The 14612-nt window shown below is 39.7% G+C and overlaps 1 protein-coding gene across 12 annotated transcripts in view; it reads left to right on the top strand.

The window, feature by feature from the left end:
- SYNE1 (spectrin repeat containing nuclear envelope protein 1) overlaps positions 1–14612 on the top strand; it is a 518607-nt gene that overhangs the window by 255550 nt on the left and 248445 nt on the right. For 11 of the 12 annotated variants that reach the window (XM_029048032.2, XM_029048087.2, XM_029048053.2 and 8 more), the window contains 7 exons: positions 4300–4436; positions 5725–5902; positions 7010–7192; positions 9509–9652; positions 9999–10154; positions 11190–11354; positions 12346–12518. In XM_029048032.2, coding sequence (XP_028903865.1) covers positions 4300–4436; positions 5725–5902; positions 7010–7192; positions 9509–9652; positions 9999–10154; positions 11190–11354; positions 12346–12518 — 1136 coding nt within the window. The remainder of the gene's footprint in view (positions 1–4299; positions 4437–5724; positions 5903–7009; positions 7193–9508; positions 9653–9998; positions 10155–11189; positions 11355–12345; positions 12519–14612) is intronic. The other variant, XM_029048065.2, reaches the window with a different exon arrangement.

Here is a 14612-nt window from a genome sequence, read left to right on the forward strand (position 1 = left end):
GTAGTTTCTTGCAAAGAGAGCGATGCAATATTTGAAGCATTGTTTGTCGATCAGCGAATCAAATGTCCAACAAATCAACAGGACATCTCGTTCTTCTTAACCGCCAAATAAAACTCATTATTTGTCTCTTACTAATCCCCTTTCACATTATCCACTTCTCATCACATTAAACTATCAAAATGGCTTGCATCAATCCGTACTTTGAAGCAGGAATAAGGAAATAATAGCAGCACCATATGGTCAGTATTAGGGTACCATAATCTGGAAAAAAGTACCTTGTGCTCAGGATGTTTTCTTTCCTTTGTTTAAATGTCAACAGGGTAGCATTGGGAACACCAAAGAGGAAAACTTCTAAAAATCTAATAAATTTTCCAAATATTGACATTATAATCACAAAATATAAATAATATGACTTTGGGGGGAATTTTTTTATATTATTGGATTATGGGAGAATTATAATTTAGTAATTGATATCAAATAATGCAAGGAATGTTCTTAGATTTTACTTAAAGTATTAAAAGTTAAAGTTACTAAAATTAATCTTTCTCAAGAAGTGTGCACCAGAAAGAGCAGATGTAAGGAAATTTCCCAATGTTAGTTTTACTTCCACATCACTTCAGTTTTAAAATAGAATTGGATGTCACATTTTTTACATATTTAGGAAAATAAGACTAATTCATTTCCAAATACATATTGTTTCCATTCATATTGCTGTTTTCAACTTCATTTGATTTAACATGATTTATACCTTTGATTTTTTTTCTTGGAGCCAAACCATTGCCTTTAGGAAGAAACACAATTTATGGCATGTAGAAAAAAGGGTCAGGTACAAAGCATTTTTATAATGAATATTTCCTGACTATACTACCATTTATGCATCTCTATGGACCATCTGTCTGCCATTAAGTGAATCAGAAACGTTTACCATTTTCCTCCTCAGTTCCAATCTAGGATAAGCAATTTCAGTGGTGTGGAAAGAAGTACATTCAACCAAAATAAGATTCATTTTTATTCCATTTGGGTTTCAATGTCTTCATCCAACTAATGTGACTAAAAATTTTAAATGGTTTCCTTAAATTATGTATTGTACAAAAACCTTTAAATTTCACATTCAAGTTTCATTTAATACAATCCCCAAAATATTTTAGAGAAAAAATGTATCATACATTACATCTTTTCATTTCAAAAGGAAACCCAAGTTCTTAATATAAGTCCTTATAATATAAAGATAGCACATAACACTTTCTGACCTCATCATGCTCTGGGTGATAATGTGTTAACCTATTGTTGATGCTATTTTAGAAGGCAATACATTTTTGAGATAAATTCTGGCAAAACTGGCTTTACTTATTTACCTAGAGATTTCTGAGATACATAGTATTGTTAGACAATGTCCCCAAATAATTTATTACAATCAAAACATTAATGTTAATTATCTGAATATAATAAAATCATTATGATTTAAGGATTACAAACCAAAGTGTATTTTAAATTATGCATTATAAATTATTTATATCAATGTCTGTCTTCACCTCAAGACTGTAAGCTATTTTGGGATAGGGAACATGTCTGTTAACTTGGGTGTATTGTACTCTTCCAAGCACTTAGTATAGTGCTCTGCACATAGTAAGGGCTCACTAAATACCACTGATGATGATGATGATATGTCCTTTTCATTGAAGAAGACAGTATTGTTCTCATTGCTATTGACTATTCAGTAGTGCTGGTTTAACGGAAAAGACTGATGTGATAATAATAACTGTGGTATTTGTTAAGTACTTACTGTGTGCCGGGCACCATACTAAGCATTGGTTGGATATAAGCCAGTGGGGTTGGACACAGTCCCTGTCCCATATGGGGCTCACAGTCTCAATCCCCATTTTACAGATGAGGTAACTAAGGCACAGAGAAGTGAAGTGACTTGCCCAAGGTCATAGCAGGCATGTGGTGGAGCTAGGATTAGAACCCATGACCTTATGACTCCCAGGCCTGTTTTCTATCCATTATGCCATGCTGCTTCTCTGTGTAAAAAGCTTCCTTTCCAGGGCAATGCCCAAATGTTTTTCAGCTTTAAATATCAATAGAGTCTGTCCTTTATTGGACTCTGCCTCAATCTATCATTTTTGTTTTAAATTAGCACCCCATATTTAATACCACATTTTGATTACCACATCCCAGTTTTGCCTCCCTACCACTACCTTCACTGTGCTTATCATTTGAAGTTGGTCTCTCCTGAAGGCATTTCTACTTTTCTTTTGTCTCTATGCTTGGGAGTGGAAGTGGCTCACTACAGCTCTCATTTAGCAGGTGTTTTCATATTCTACTGTCATCCATTGTCCAAACATGACAGAATTGTATTGTAACAAGCAGCATCATTTATCTGGTGGACTTGTTGATTAGCCATAAAATCCCTTGAGTTGAACCATTCCCACAGATTCAACTACTATGTCTTCCCAGGTGGCTTCCAAATCTACCGTGGTAGTCCTGATCTCTCTCCTTTTCTGAAATCTTGTGTTTGCTTTTCCCTCCAGGAACTCTCTTTATGTGTAACTCACTGGCATACCAAAGTCAAAATGTCCATAATCAAACTCCTCATCTTTCTTTAAAAAAATAAATAATTGCAGTATTTGTTAAATGTACCCAGTACTTTCTTGTACTTTACTATGTACCCCATACTGTACTAAGTACTAGGGAAAAAAAAGATAATCAGGTTGAACCCAATCCATGTCCCACATGGGGCTCACAATCATAATATCCATTTTACACATGCGGTAACTAAGACACAGAGATGTGAGGTGACTAGTTCAAGGTCACACAACAGACCAGTGGCAGAGCTGGGATTAGAAACCAGGTTCTTTGGCTCCCGGGCCCATGCTGTACCCTTCCCAGTTCTTTTAATTAATCAGTATTATTGAGTGCTTACTGTGCACAGAGCACTGTACTAAACACTTGGGAGAGTATAACACAGTAGTTAGTAGGCATGATCATTGCCCACAAGGAGTTTATAGTCTACTCCACTACTTCCATAGCATCAACGCTATCGTCATCATCAACAATAGCATTTATTGAGCACTTACCACAGAGCACTTGGGAGAATATAGTACAACAGAATTGACATTCCCCTGCCTGCAGGGGAAACCAGCTGACTAGTGGATGGCATGGGCCTGGGATTCAGAGGGTGTGGGGTCTAATCCCAGCTCTGCTACTTGTCTGCTGTGTGACCTCTGGCAAGTCACTTAACTTCTCTGTGCCTCAGTTACCTCATCTATAAAATGGAGATTAAGTCTGTGAGCCCCATGTGGGACAGGGAGTGTGTCCAAACTGATTAGCTTGTATCTACCCACAGTGCTTAGTACAGTGCCTGGCACATAGAAAGCACTTAAGAAATACCATTAAAAATGAGTTCACAGTCTAGAAGGGGACAGACATTAATATAAATAAATAGTTTATGATATATGATTCCCAAATTGTACTTTTCAAGCACTTAGTACAGTGCTCTGCACACAGTAAGCACTGAATAAATTCGATTGAATGAATGAATGCAGTACTTCAGAGAATTTGTAGAAATGTTCCCTGCCCTCAGTGAGCTTACGGTTTGGAGGGTTGAGCTTCATGAGGCATCCTCCATTCTTCACATGGGTGCACATTGTGAATGCCCTTCTGGGCCCCTGGTGGAGCCATGTTTATCATATTAGGATCTAAGATTTCAGTCAGTTCTCGATTTAGTTGCAGTGTTCTTCCAGTCTGGTACCTCTCTGCCTTCCTCCGGGTACTTTTCTGTTTCCCTGTTTTCTTCCAACTCTCACCACTTATGGTTGATTGGCAGCTAATGCAAGAATGCATTCAGAAGATGTCATCAGTCCTTGCAAAGATGGCATTAGGGAAGAGGTTTTTGTAGTATCAGTGTATTTCATTTACCTATGATCTCTATTGGTAAACATATTTGAGAATGCTCTATATCAATGAAATTGATCTGAATGGGCATTGATAATAATAATTAATAATTATGGTATTTGTTAAGTACTTTCTATGTGCCAAACACTGTTCTAAGCACTGGAGTAGATACAGAGTAATCAGGTTGTCCTACATGGGGCTCACAGTTTTAATTCCCATTTTACAGATGAGATAACTGAGGCACAGAGAAGTTAAGTGATTTGCCCAAGGTCACACAGTAGACAAGTGGCAGAAGTGGGATTAGAACCCACATCCTCTGGCTCCCAAGCCCGTGCTCTTTCCACTTAAGCCACTCTGCTTATTACCCAATTTAAATTATTTTTCTCTTCTGGTGCTTTCTAACAGGACATACTGGAGGCTCTGAGGAAAGCAGAACCCATGACTGATGAGCTCAAGGCTCATTTAAATGATCTTTGTAGATTTTCCAGAGACCTGAGTCCATACAGTACAAAGGTTTCTGGATTAATTAAAGAATATAATAGGTAAGTGGGTATTCATTGTTAAAACAATTTCTCTCATTTATTTCCTCAAAATCAATCACTCAATTAATCATATTGAGCATTTACTGTGTGCAGAGCACTGTACTAAGTTCTTGGGAGAGTACAATATAACAAACACACATTCCTGGCCACATCGAACTTCTACTCTAAAGCGGGAGACAGACATTAGTATAAATAAATGAATAGATAAATTACAGATACATACATATGTGCTGTGGGGAGGGGAAGGAGGATGAATGAAGGAGCAAGTAAGAGCAGTGCAGATGTGAGTGGGAGAAAGAGAGGATGGCTTAGTCAGGGAAGGCTTCTTGGAGAAGATGTGCCTTCAGTAAGGTTTTGAAGTGGGTGAGGGCAATTGTCTGTCTGATATGAAGAGAGAAGGTGTTCCAGACCAGAACTACTACGTGGGTGAAATGTTGGTGGTGAGATAGGCGAGACTGTGGTACAGTGAGAAGGTTAGCATTAGAGGAGTGAAGTGTGTGGGCAGGGTTGTAGTAAGAGAATAGTGAGGTGACATAGGAGGGGGAAAAATGATTAAGTGCTTTAAAGCCAATGGTGAGGAGTTTTTTTTGATGAGGAGGTGTATGGGCAACCACTGGAGTTTCTTGAGGAGTGGGGAAACATGTTCTGAACGTTTTTGAAGGAAATTGATTTGGGCAGCAGAATGGAGTAAGGACTGAAGTGGGCAGAGACAGGAGAGAGGGAGGTCAGCAAGGAGGCCGATACAGTAATCAAAGTGGAATAGTATAAGTGCTTGCAGTAATTTGGTAGCAGTTTGTACGAAGGGGAAGGGGCGGATTTTGGTGATGTGAAGGTAGATCTGACAGGATTCAGTGCCAGCTTGAAAGTGTGGGTGAAACGAGAAAGAGGAGTCAAGGATAATGCCAATGTTATAGGCTTGTGAGACAGGAAGGATTGTGGTACTGTCAACAGTGATGGAAAAGTGAGCAGGAGTGAGCTGGTTTGGGTGGGAAGATAAGTTTAATTTTAGCTATATTAAATTTGAGGTGATGGGAGGACATCCAAGTAGAGATGTCTTGAAAGCAGGAGGAAATGCAAGACTGCAGAGAGAGAGAGAGAGATCAGGGCTGGAGATGTAGATTTGGGTGTCATCAGCATAGAGTGATGATAATCGAAGCCATGTGACCATGTACAGTATAACAGAGTTGGTGGACATGTTTCCTGCCAACAGGTGGAGTGTTACTTTTATCAATATTTGACTTTCCTTCATTTTTCTCTTAATTTTTTCTCCCTAACATGATGGGTTTAGTCTTTGTTTACAAGCCTCCAAGAGATGTCAGAATAAGGAACAGACCCTGCAGCAAAGATTTCGGAAAGCCCTCAGAGACTTCCAACAGTGGGTGATCAATGCCAAAATCACCACAGCCAAATGTTTTGATTTACCTCAAAGTATAAATGAAGCATCAGCAAGTCTGCAGAAAATACAGGTAATAGTGTGATTCATCAATTGAAACAAGTAGGTGGTATTTATCGAGCACTTACTGTGTGCAGAGCACAAGGAACAGTAACCCCATGACCTGACCTAATGTATGCTCATGCAGAACAACCCCCTCTAAGTCTTGTACTAAGCAAGTTGGATATTTAGGCACTTGACTCAAAGAAACCTGACTCCTCCCAAAAGCTTGACAGAAAAAAGTCCCTGAAAAAAAGAGTCACTTATACTTCCAGAATTAGTTGTGGGAATTTTGATTAGCTATTGTGCTTGTTGCTTGAGTTCTCTCCCTCCTGCATGCTGCACCCTCCGTTTTACTGCTTTGCGTTAACTTAGTCTAGGGTTGCTGTCATAATCACTTTGCGATCAAGGATACACAGCGCAGGTTTGGCAGCCCTCTGAGGCCTCTAGCTGTTGTGTGCACATCTCCATTTATGCAGGTGCACATGTTTTGCATGTGTTTTTTTTTCTGGGTCAGTCATTTAGAGTTTCTGCTCACCGATATAAGGCACTACTCCATAGTCCATTTGGAAAAACTTGTACCATATATACTTTTTTCACATTGAACACCCAGTATTCCTCATCTCCCTTGATCAGTCTTCATCCTTCCAACATTATTATTGAAGGTAAACTGGGAGGGTTCTGCAAGAGTCCATGAAATGGAACTTATGTTTACAATTTCTACATTGGCCATTGTGGTCTTTAGTGCTAAAGGTACCTGTAAACAGAGTCATGGTCATGACTGTTAGGTCCTTTCCTTGTACAATGTTCCCAATTCCCTGTATCATGGAAGCAGTGAGGCCACAATCTTTGTGGTGTAGGTTAAAAGAATAAGAGTGGAACAAAACCATCCAGGGACATCCCAGGTTATGTGAAAATATCGTAGCTTCAAGGCAAATAAGGGTGATGATGTAGCACTTGTTAATTCTATCAGGGAGCATTGTCTAAGACCAGAAACAGAGAGGTGCTAGAGAACCTTTATTTTCATTTCTCTGATTTTGTTGGTGATGAAGTAAGATAGACTGAAAAACATTAGTGGTATTAAAACATTTGTGATTTCAGAAGGCCACATGTATACCTGTTATGGTTATTTTCTTTCTAGGAATTTTTATCTGAAAGTGAAAACGGTCAACACAAACTAAACATGGTGGTGTCTAAAGGAGAGATGCTGAATGGTCTTCTTTCAGAAGAGAAGGCTAAAGATGTCCAGACCAAAGTTGACAGGGCAAAAGAAGACTGGAAAAATTTCCACTCTCATCTCCACCAAAAAGAATCTACTCTGGAGGTAATGAACCCATCAAATGGAACATCTTTTCCACATATTGAGGGAAACTTCACGTTCAGTGTTTCCAGGTCCCCTCCTTGATTATTATTGGTAATTTCCTACAGAACCCAGATTTAACTGTTACCAGTTGGAGGGACAAGAGGATCCTAACCAATCAGACACCATCTGAGTAGAATTTAAAAAGTGTATGGACAGCCAACAGTGAGTCGGAGAAGTTATGTACAGAAAGAAATTAAATTGTGAGCCCCTAAGGGCCAGAGGTCCTATCTAATTCCCATCTATATATTCTTTCCTAGTGCTTAGTACAATGCTCTGCACACAGCACTTCATAAATACTATTACTACTAAGTCATGTTGGTAAGCTTGGGACCCCATTAGTGTGTAAGCTTTGTGTGGACAGGGAATGTTTTATCTCCCTTTTGTAGTATCGCTCAACCTTTCTTCATTTCTGTAACTGAATCAGGCTGCAGAGTCTGGCCATGGTTCCCAAGCCCAAGTTGAGGCAGGGGGAGTTTAGGAGAGAATCAAAGGTCTTCTGGAAGAAGAGGGGAGTGAGATTTATAGCAGGTGAGAATGAGTTTGAGATGGACAAGGTGGGCGTGATGTCCTTATTTCCACCAGCTGTCCTCTATGTTACAAGACCAGAGGGAGAAGGAGTCTGTCAAAGTAATCCAGGACTGGGGGTTGATGGTACAAGATCAACAGAAGAGTGGAGAGTGGGCATTGACATCTCTACATCTATATAAAGATGTTCTGGAAGAAAGATTCGTTCATTCATTTACTTGTATTTATGCAAGATGAAATGCAAGATTGCAGAGAGATGAACAGCTGGGGCTAGTGGGGTAGATTTGGGAGTCAATCTCCTAGGGCTGGTAGCTGAAGTCATGGAAATGGATGAGTTCTTTAATGAGTGAGTGCCAAGTGTGAAGAGAAAGCGAATCGGGATGAGTCTTGTAGAACACTCACACAATTAGGCAGTGAGAGAGAGAGAAGCTGTATGGTCTAATGGAAAGAGTACAGGCTTGGGAGTCAGAAGACTCAGGTTCTAATTCCTGCTCTGCCTATTGTCTGCTATGTGACTCTGGGCAAGTCACTTCACTTCTCCTTGCCTCAGTTGCCTCATATGTAAAATGGGGATTAAGACTGTGAGCCTTATGTGGAACATGGACTGTGTTCAACCTGATTGTCTTTTTTCTACCCCATTGCTTAGTACAGTGACTGGCACATATATAGTAAGTGCTTAAATACCATTAAAAAAAGGGGAAAGAAAGAGATTGAGGAGGCCACTCCTGGGGGTCCTGAAGAAGAACCCGGGAACTTTTGAGAACAGAGATAAGAAGCCACAAAGGAGGATGTTAGCATACTGAAATGTAGCTATGGAGTTGGTTATGTGAAGGTTTAAACCAAGGTGTTGTAATACACCGCCTCTCAGGGTTACACCTGGAGAGTTTCCTATTTCCAGTACTCTATCAGTGTTGACTATAGAAGGGAGAGTCAAGCAGAGCCCTACCCATTCCATTCCTAGCTTGGGTAGCAGTGGGCGAGTAGAAGGCAATTGCTAAAAGTCAAAACCCACCTGTGCTGGCCAGCAGCGGCAAAGGAGAGCAGTAAGGGTGGATACTCAAGTTCACTGTGTGGAAGGAGTCAAACCACTTCCTTATTTCTATCAAGAAAATGCTGTGGATACTCTACCAGAATGATTACAGATGGAGTTGGGATTATCTGAAAGATGTATCCATGGTGTTGCTATGGGTTGGAGATGACAAGACAAGATGTAATACAAGGAGGAAAATCATCCTTTAAGGACTTGATAAAAATCAAGCCAACCCTCTAATGTTAAATCGTATTCTACTTTGTGGATCCACAGGTAAAGAAAATCAGAATTCACTTCTCTCTTCAAGCTGGCTCTCAATCTGACTGATCCCTAGAGATCAGGAGATTAGGAGGGTTTATAGTTTGCTTAGTGGCTTCTGGAAGGATTTTGGGAGTCACAGGGAAGAGTCAGCTCTGTTCTGATCTGCAGTACTTTCCAGAATTTCCAAGTCTTTGGGAGACCCCTGAGAGTAGATAAAGAAGCTCACCATCCAGTGGTTTTCTGGACAAGAAGGGACCAGCCTAGCCCAGAACCAAGAAGTTATTCAAGAAGTTATGGGTCAGGGATGCTCCCTAAACTTGCTACAGTGGCTGTCCCAGTGATCCCTGAGCCTAGCAGACCAACATGTGGCTGTAAGCTTTGTGTGTTCTCAAGGAAAAGTTGCAGGACCATCCTTCAGCAATGCCTTTTTTTTGTCATCTCACTACGTATCTTTTTTATAGAATTTAAAGATTCAGATGAAAGATTTTGAAGTAACAGCTGAGCCTTTGCAGGATTGGCTGAACAAAACAGAGAAGATGGTACGGGACAGTAGCAGTAGGCTCCATGACCTACCTGGAAAGAGGAGAGAACAGCAGAAACTTCAGGTGATAAAAGACATTATCTTCTGTCCTGATCACATGTTCAATCAAGGCGAGATAAAATAATGCATGCTGATCGCAGTGGAGTTCCACTTCCTTAAACTTTACACATGCCTGAAACTTGGGTATATTTTATTGGCTTCAGGCAAGTTTAAGTTTACTGATTTTGCTTCAGGCTACAACTCTTCCAGTCCTGTGGGTGCTGAATTATATGTAATACAGGTTTGTAAGCAAGAGGATCTCACTGTATTTGTTGCTTGCTAAGATGTTAAGTTACATGTTATTTGGGCTGTTGCTTTTTTGTGGCGTGCTGCTCTGTACCCCTTAATAGTAACTTGCTTGTGCTTTACAGTCTGTTCTTGAAGAAATAAACTGCCACGAGCCTCAGCTCCACAGGCTAAAAGAAAAAGCTCAGCAGCTGTGGGAAGGACAAGCTGCCAGCAAAAGCTTTATGCACAGAGTGTCTCAGCTGTCTTCTCAGTACCTAGCGCTAAGCAATTTAACTAAGGTAAAGCACCCCGTGTGCCTACAAGCTGTGAATATGATCGTACTATAACCTTATTGAGAAAATATAATTTTTAAAATCTGGAACAGTGCAACTGATTCCTGCTGTTGTGCCGTACAGTGTGTCTGGTCTACCTAGCCTACAGTGCGCTACTACCAGGGGAAGAGAAAAGTGTTCTGTTTATGTTATGTTTGCAGTAGAGATGTGTCATGCTTATGCCATGTATGCCAAAGAGACAGGTGTTGTGTCCATGCGGTGTATGCTGAGCTAATGGCTTGTTTCATCTCCTTACTGCAGTTGTCTGAGGAGAACAAAGGAGAGATTCTGTTGCATAAAATTGGGATCTATTTGCTCATAATATTCGTAAAAATATTTTGTACAGGTACTCAACAAAGGTTCTGGCTCCGAAGGCACTACTCCTGATTATATGATTGCATTTACAAGTTATTTCCCATTCCAAATTAAAACTTCCTTGCTTTAGAACAGCATGAATATTGAAGCAATTTATCGCTATGTGGAGTAAAATTACTTGGATTGTATAAATGATCAAAAGTTTAAAACTAACAAGCAATTTACAATGAGGAATTTTAAGATATTAGTTTAAAAGTCAGTACATAAAGTAGGCTTTTTAAGTATAATTTTTATTAATAGCCCATAAAGTATAATAATTCAATATGTCCATCTCTAAGACCCATTCAGTTTTAGGTGGCAAATACTGAAATGAAAACCAGCACTGATAGTTGTTAAGCTTAGCTCAGAAATCAGTATATATATATTGACCTCACCGACCAAAAGTGGTTTTGAACTCTTCCTGAAATGTAATTCTGCATGTCATATAAATCTAATATAAAATTAAATGAGAATGTCTGAAAAGTAAACTGCTTATTTGCCAGGTGGTCTTTAAATTTGTGGGCCAAATAAAACAGTTTCTCTTTTTGCAGTATATTTATTTGCAAATAGGATGGCATTTCTTTGTTCTCAATAATAGTGGCAAAGCTCTCTTGGAAAGGGTAGATGAGCATATATTTTGACTTTCAGGAGAAAGTTTCAAGACTCGATAGAGTTGTTGCAGAGCACACTCAGTTTTCTGTTGGTATTAAAGAATTACAAGACTGGATGGCTGATGCAATCCATATGCTGGAATCATACTGTCATCCCACTTCTGACAAAAGTGTTCTAGACAGCCGAATGCTAAAGCTGGAGGTAGGTACAGGAATCTGGAATTCTCTTTCTTAAACTCTCCCAGGGGTATTTATTATAGGGGAGGTGGATTAGTCAAGCTTGAAGATCACTGATACTGTTTTGACTTGGACTAGACACCTAAAAGTTAATGAAAATTATAAATTAATATCCTGTATTCTTTGATAAAGAACACATGCTATGAGCATATAGTATTATCAGGCTTAATTCTGTGGCTGCTAAAGGTACAGAAATACTAATTCAACCAACAAGTTGTTTCCATATAGATGAGCATCTGTGAATGTAAATATGTAGTTATTGCATCCTTTATTCATGTATGTATACGTCAGATACCACACTTGTTCAAAGAGGATCCATCTGGAAAATTTTAATTTTTTTGAATTTGATTGGACATGTATTTGCATCCTGATCTACAATTTGAAACTGAAATTTGTTATATGTACCTATGTGCCCAGACCGCTCATAACTTGCATCATTTTCATTGCCCTATTGAAGTACTTCTTATTTGGAAGACATTTTTAGGATCGTGACTCTTGTGCAATGGAAAATTGAACTTCTGACTTTCTGGCTCCCCACAGATTCTGTTTTATGGAAGACTCCAATTATACAAAGCTCTGTCTATCCTCAGAGACATCCCATTCTTAAAAAAACAACACCCATACTTGCCCTCATACACTCCCTGCCCTCCGATACCTTCAACAATGTATTAACCAAAGAATAAGGCACATACAATACATTGTAAAGGAAGTTGTGTCTCTGTAATGACTCTGGGAGATTCTCAGTCCAGGAAACTGGAAATGATGATGCTGGGCAGAATGACAGTGGGAACCAGATGACCAGTGTTCTTCTTTGATTTTTCACACAGCTTGCTCCCATAGCATTCCACATGATCTGAACTTGCTTTTCTCAACTATAGCAGTAGGTATAGGCCAGAAGCTTTAGTTGGGGCAATTTCTTCAAAAGAAGAGGGGAGTAAAGTTCCTTTGCTTTATAGGCTCTCCTCTCAGTGAAGCAGGAAAAAGAGATCCAGATGAGAATGGTGCTGACAAGAGGAGAATTGGTCCTGCAAAACACCTCTCCAGAAGGGGTCCCCACCATTCAGGGGCAGCTACAAGCTGTTAAAGATATGTGGGCTGCTCTTTTGACCACGGGCATTCGCTGTAAAAGGTAAGCAGTGTTGAGGATAGAAGGAAAAATAGTCATTGGAATTTGGCATTTAAAGACCTCATTAACCTATTGCACTCATTAACTCAGATGTATTTTAAAGTAAAATAGCAGATGTTATTTTGCCTGAAAATGGAGCTGCTGCTTCTGATGCTGATCTGGCCTCCCTATGTTTTCCCCATACTGAAAGGCTTTAGAAAAGTTATTTTCAGGAGAATGTACTTTTACCCTTTAAAGTTGAGGAACGGAAACATATACACTCCTTCTAATACTGTGAGCTCCTTTAGTGCAAGGGGTCTTTCATACCAACTCTATTGTATTGAACTGCCCCAAGCGCTTAATTCAGTGCTCAGCACTCAGTAAACACATAGTAAATGCCATTGACTTAGAATATCAAAATAAAATTGAGATCCATGAAATTCAAAAAATGCAACTGTTAAGAAATATTTATTCAGTTATGTATAATAGATGTCATAATCAGTGATTAATTGATGCTACTTATTGAGCACTTAATATGTGTAGAGCATTGAACTAACTATTTGGAAAAGTGCAATATAATAGTTGCTAGACACAATCCCAACTGTCAAGGAGCTTAGAGTTTACGGGGGAGGCAGACATTAAATTATGGATAGCAGAAATGGAAAAGTATTAGTATGTGAATATAATGACTGTCCTGGGGGTCGGTAGGGGTGGAGTAAATGTCAAGGGCTAGAGATCCAAATGTATAGATAATATAAAAGGGAGAGCAAATAGGGGAAATTAGGGTTTAATCAGGGAAGACCTCTTGCCAGAGATGTGATTTTATTATGGCTTTGAAGGTAAGGGGAATGATGGTCTATCATATATGAAGAGGGAGAGAGTTCCAGGTCAGAGGCAGGGCCTGGGCACAGAATTAGTGACTAGCTAGATGATATCGAGGTACACTGAGTGGTTGGTGTTAAAGGAGAGCAGTGTGAAGGATGGATGGTTGAAGGATTTCAGTGAGGTAAGGAAGAGCTGAGTGAGTGCTTTACCCATGATGGTAAGGAGTTTCTGTTTGTTGTGGATATGGACGGGCAACCACTAGAAGTTTTTGAGGACTAAACATTTTTTTAGAAAAATTATCTGGGCAGCAGAATAAAATATGGGTGAAAGATGATATAGGAGGCAAGAAGGTCAGTGAAGGGGCTGATTTGAGGAGGACTATAATAAGGGGTTGGATCAGTTTGGATGGAGTGGAAAGCATGGATTCTAGAGATGTTGTGAAGATAGACCAGACAGGATTTGGTGGCAGATGGATGAGAGAAATGAGAAAAGGATAATGACAAAGTTAAGGGCTTGTGAAACAGGGAGGATGGTGGTGTTGTCTACAGTGATGGGAAAGTCTAGTCTGCAGTGATGGGAAAGGCCAAGGTAGAACAGAGTGTGACTGGAAAGATTTGATGGTCTGTTTTTGGACATGTTAAATTTGAAGTGTTGGTGGGACATCCTAGTAGAGTTGTCCTGAAGGCAGGAGGAAATAAGAGATTGCAGAAGAGAGAGATCACGACAAGATGTAAAGCTGGGAAGCATCCAAATAGAAAAGGTAGTTAAAGCCATGAGAGTGAATGAGTTCTCCAAGGGAATAGATGTAGATGTAGAATAGAACTGAACTTTGAGGGCCTCCCCCAGTAAGAGGGTGTGAAGCATATGAGGAACCTATGGAAGGCCCTGAGAAGAAGTAGCCAGAGAGATTGGAGGAGAACCAGGAGAGGACATTGTCAGTGAAACCAAAGTCAGGGGAAATGAATGGTCCTCCATGTCAAACGCAGCCGAGACTTTGAGGAGAATTAGGATAGAGTACAGTCCTTTTGATTTAGCAAGAAGCAGATCATTGGTTATCTTAGTGTCATTTCCCTGGAGTGAAGAGAGTAGTGCTTAATACAGTGCCTGGCACATATGAACAATAATAATCATAACATACTTATATTTATTAAGCACTTACTATGTGTCAAGCACTGTTCTAAGTGTTAGGGTAGACACAAGCTAATCAGGTTGGACACAGTCGCTGTGCCACATGGGGCTCACAGTCTTCATCCCATTTTACAGATGAGTGAACTGAGGAACCGAGAAGTTAAG

Source organism: Ornithorhynchus anatinus, chromosome 2 (genome assembly GCF_004115215.2).
Source record: "Ornithorhynchus anatinus isolate Pmale09 chromosome 2, mOrnAna1.pri.v4, whole genome shotgun sequence".
Taxonomy (NCBI): domain Eukaryota; kingdom Metazoa; phylum Chordata; class Mammalia; order Monotremata; family Ornithorhynchidae; genus Ornithorhynchus; species Ornithorhynchus anatinus.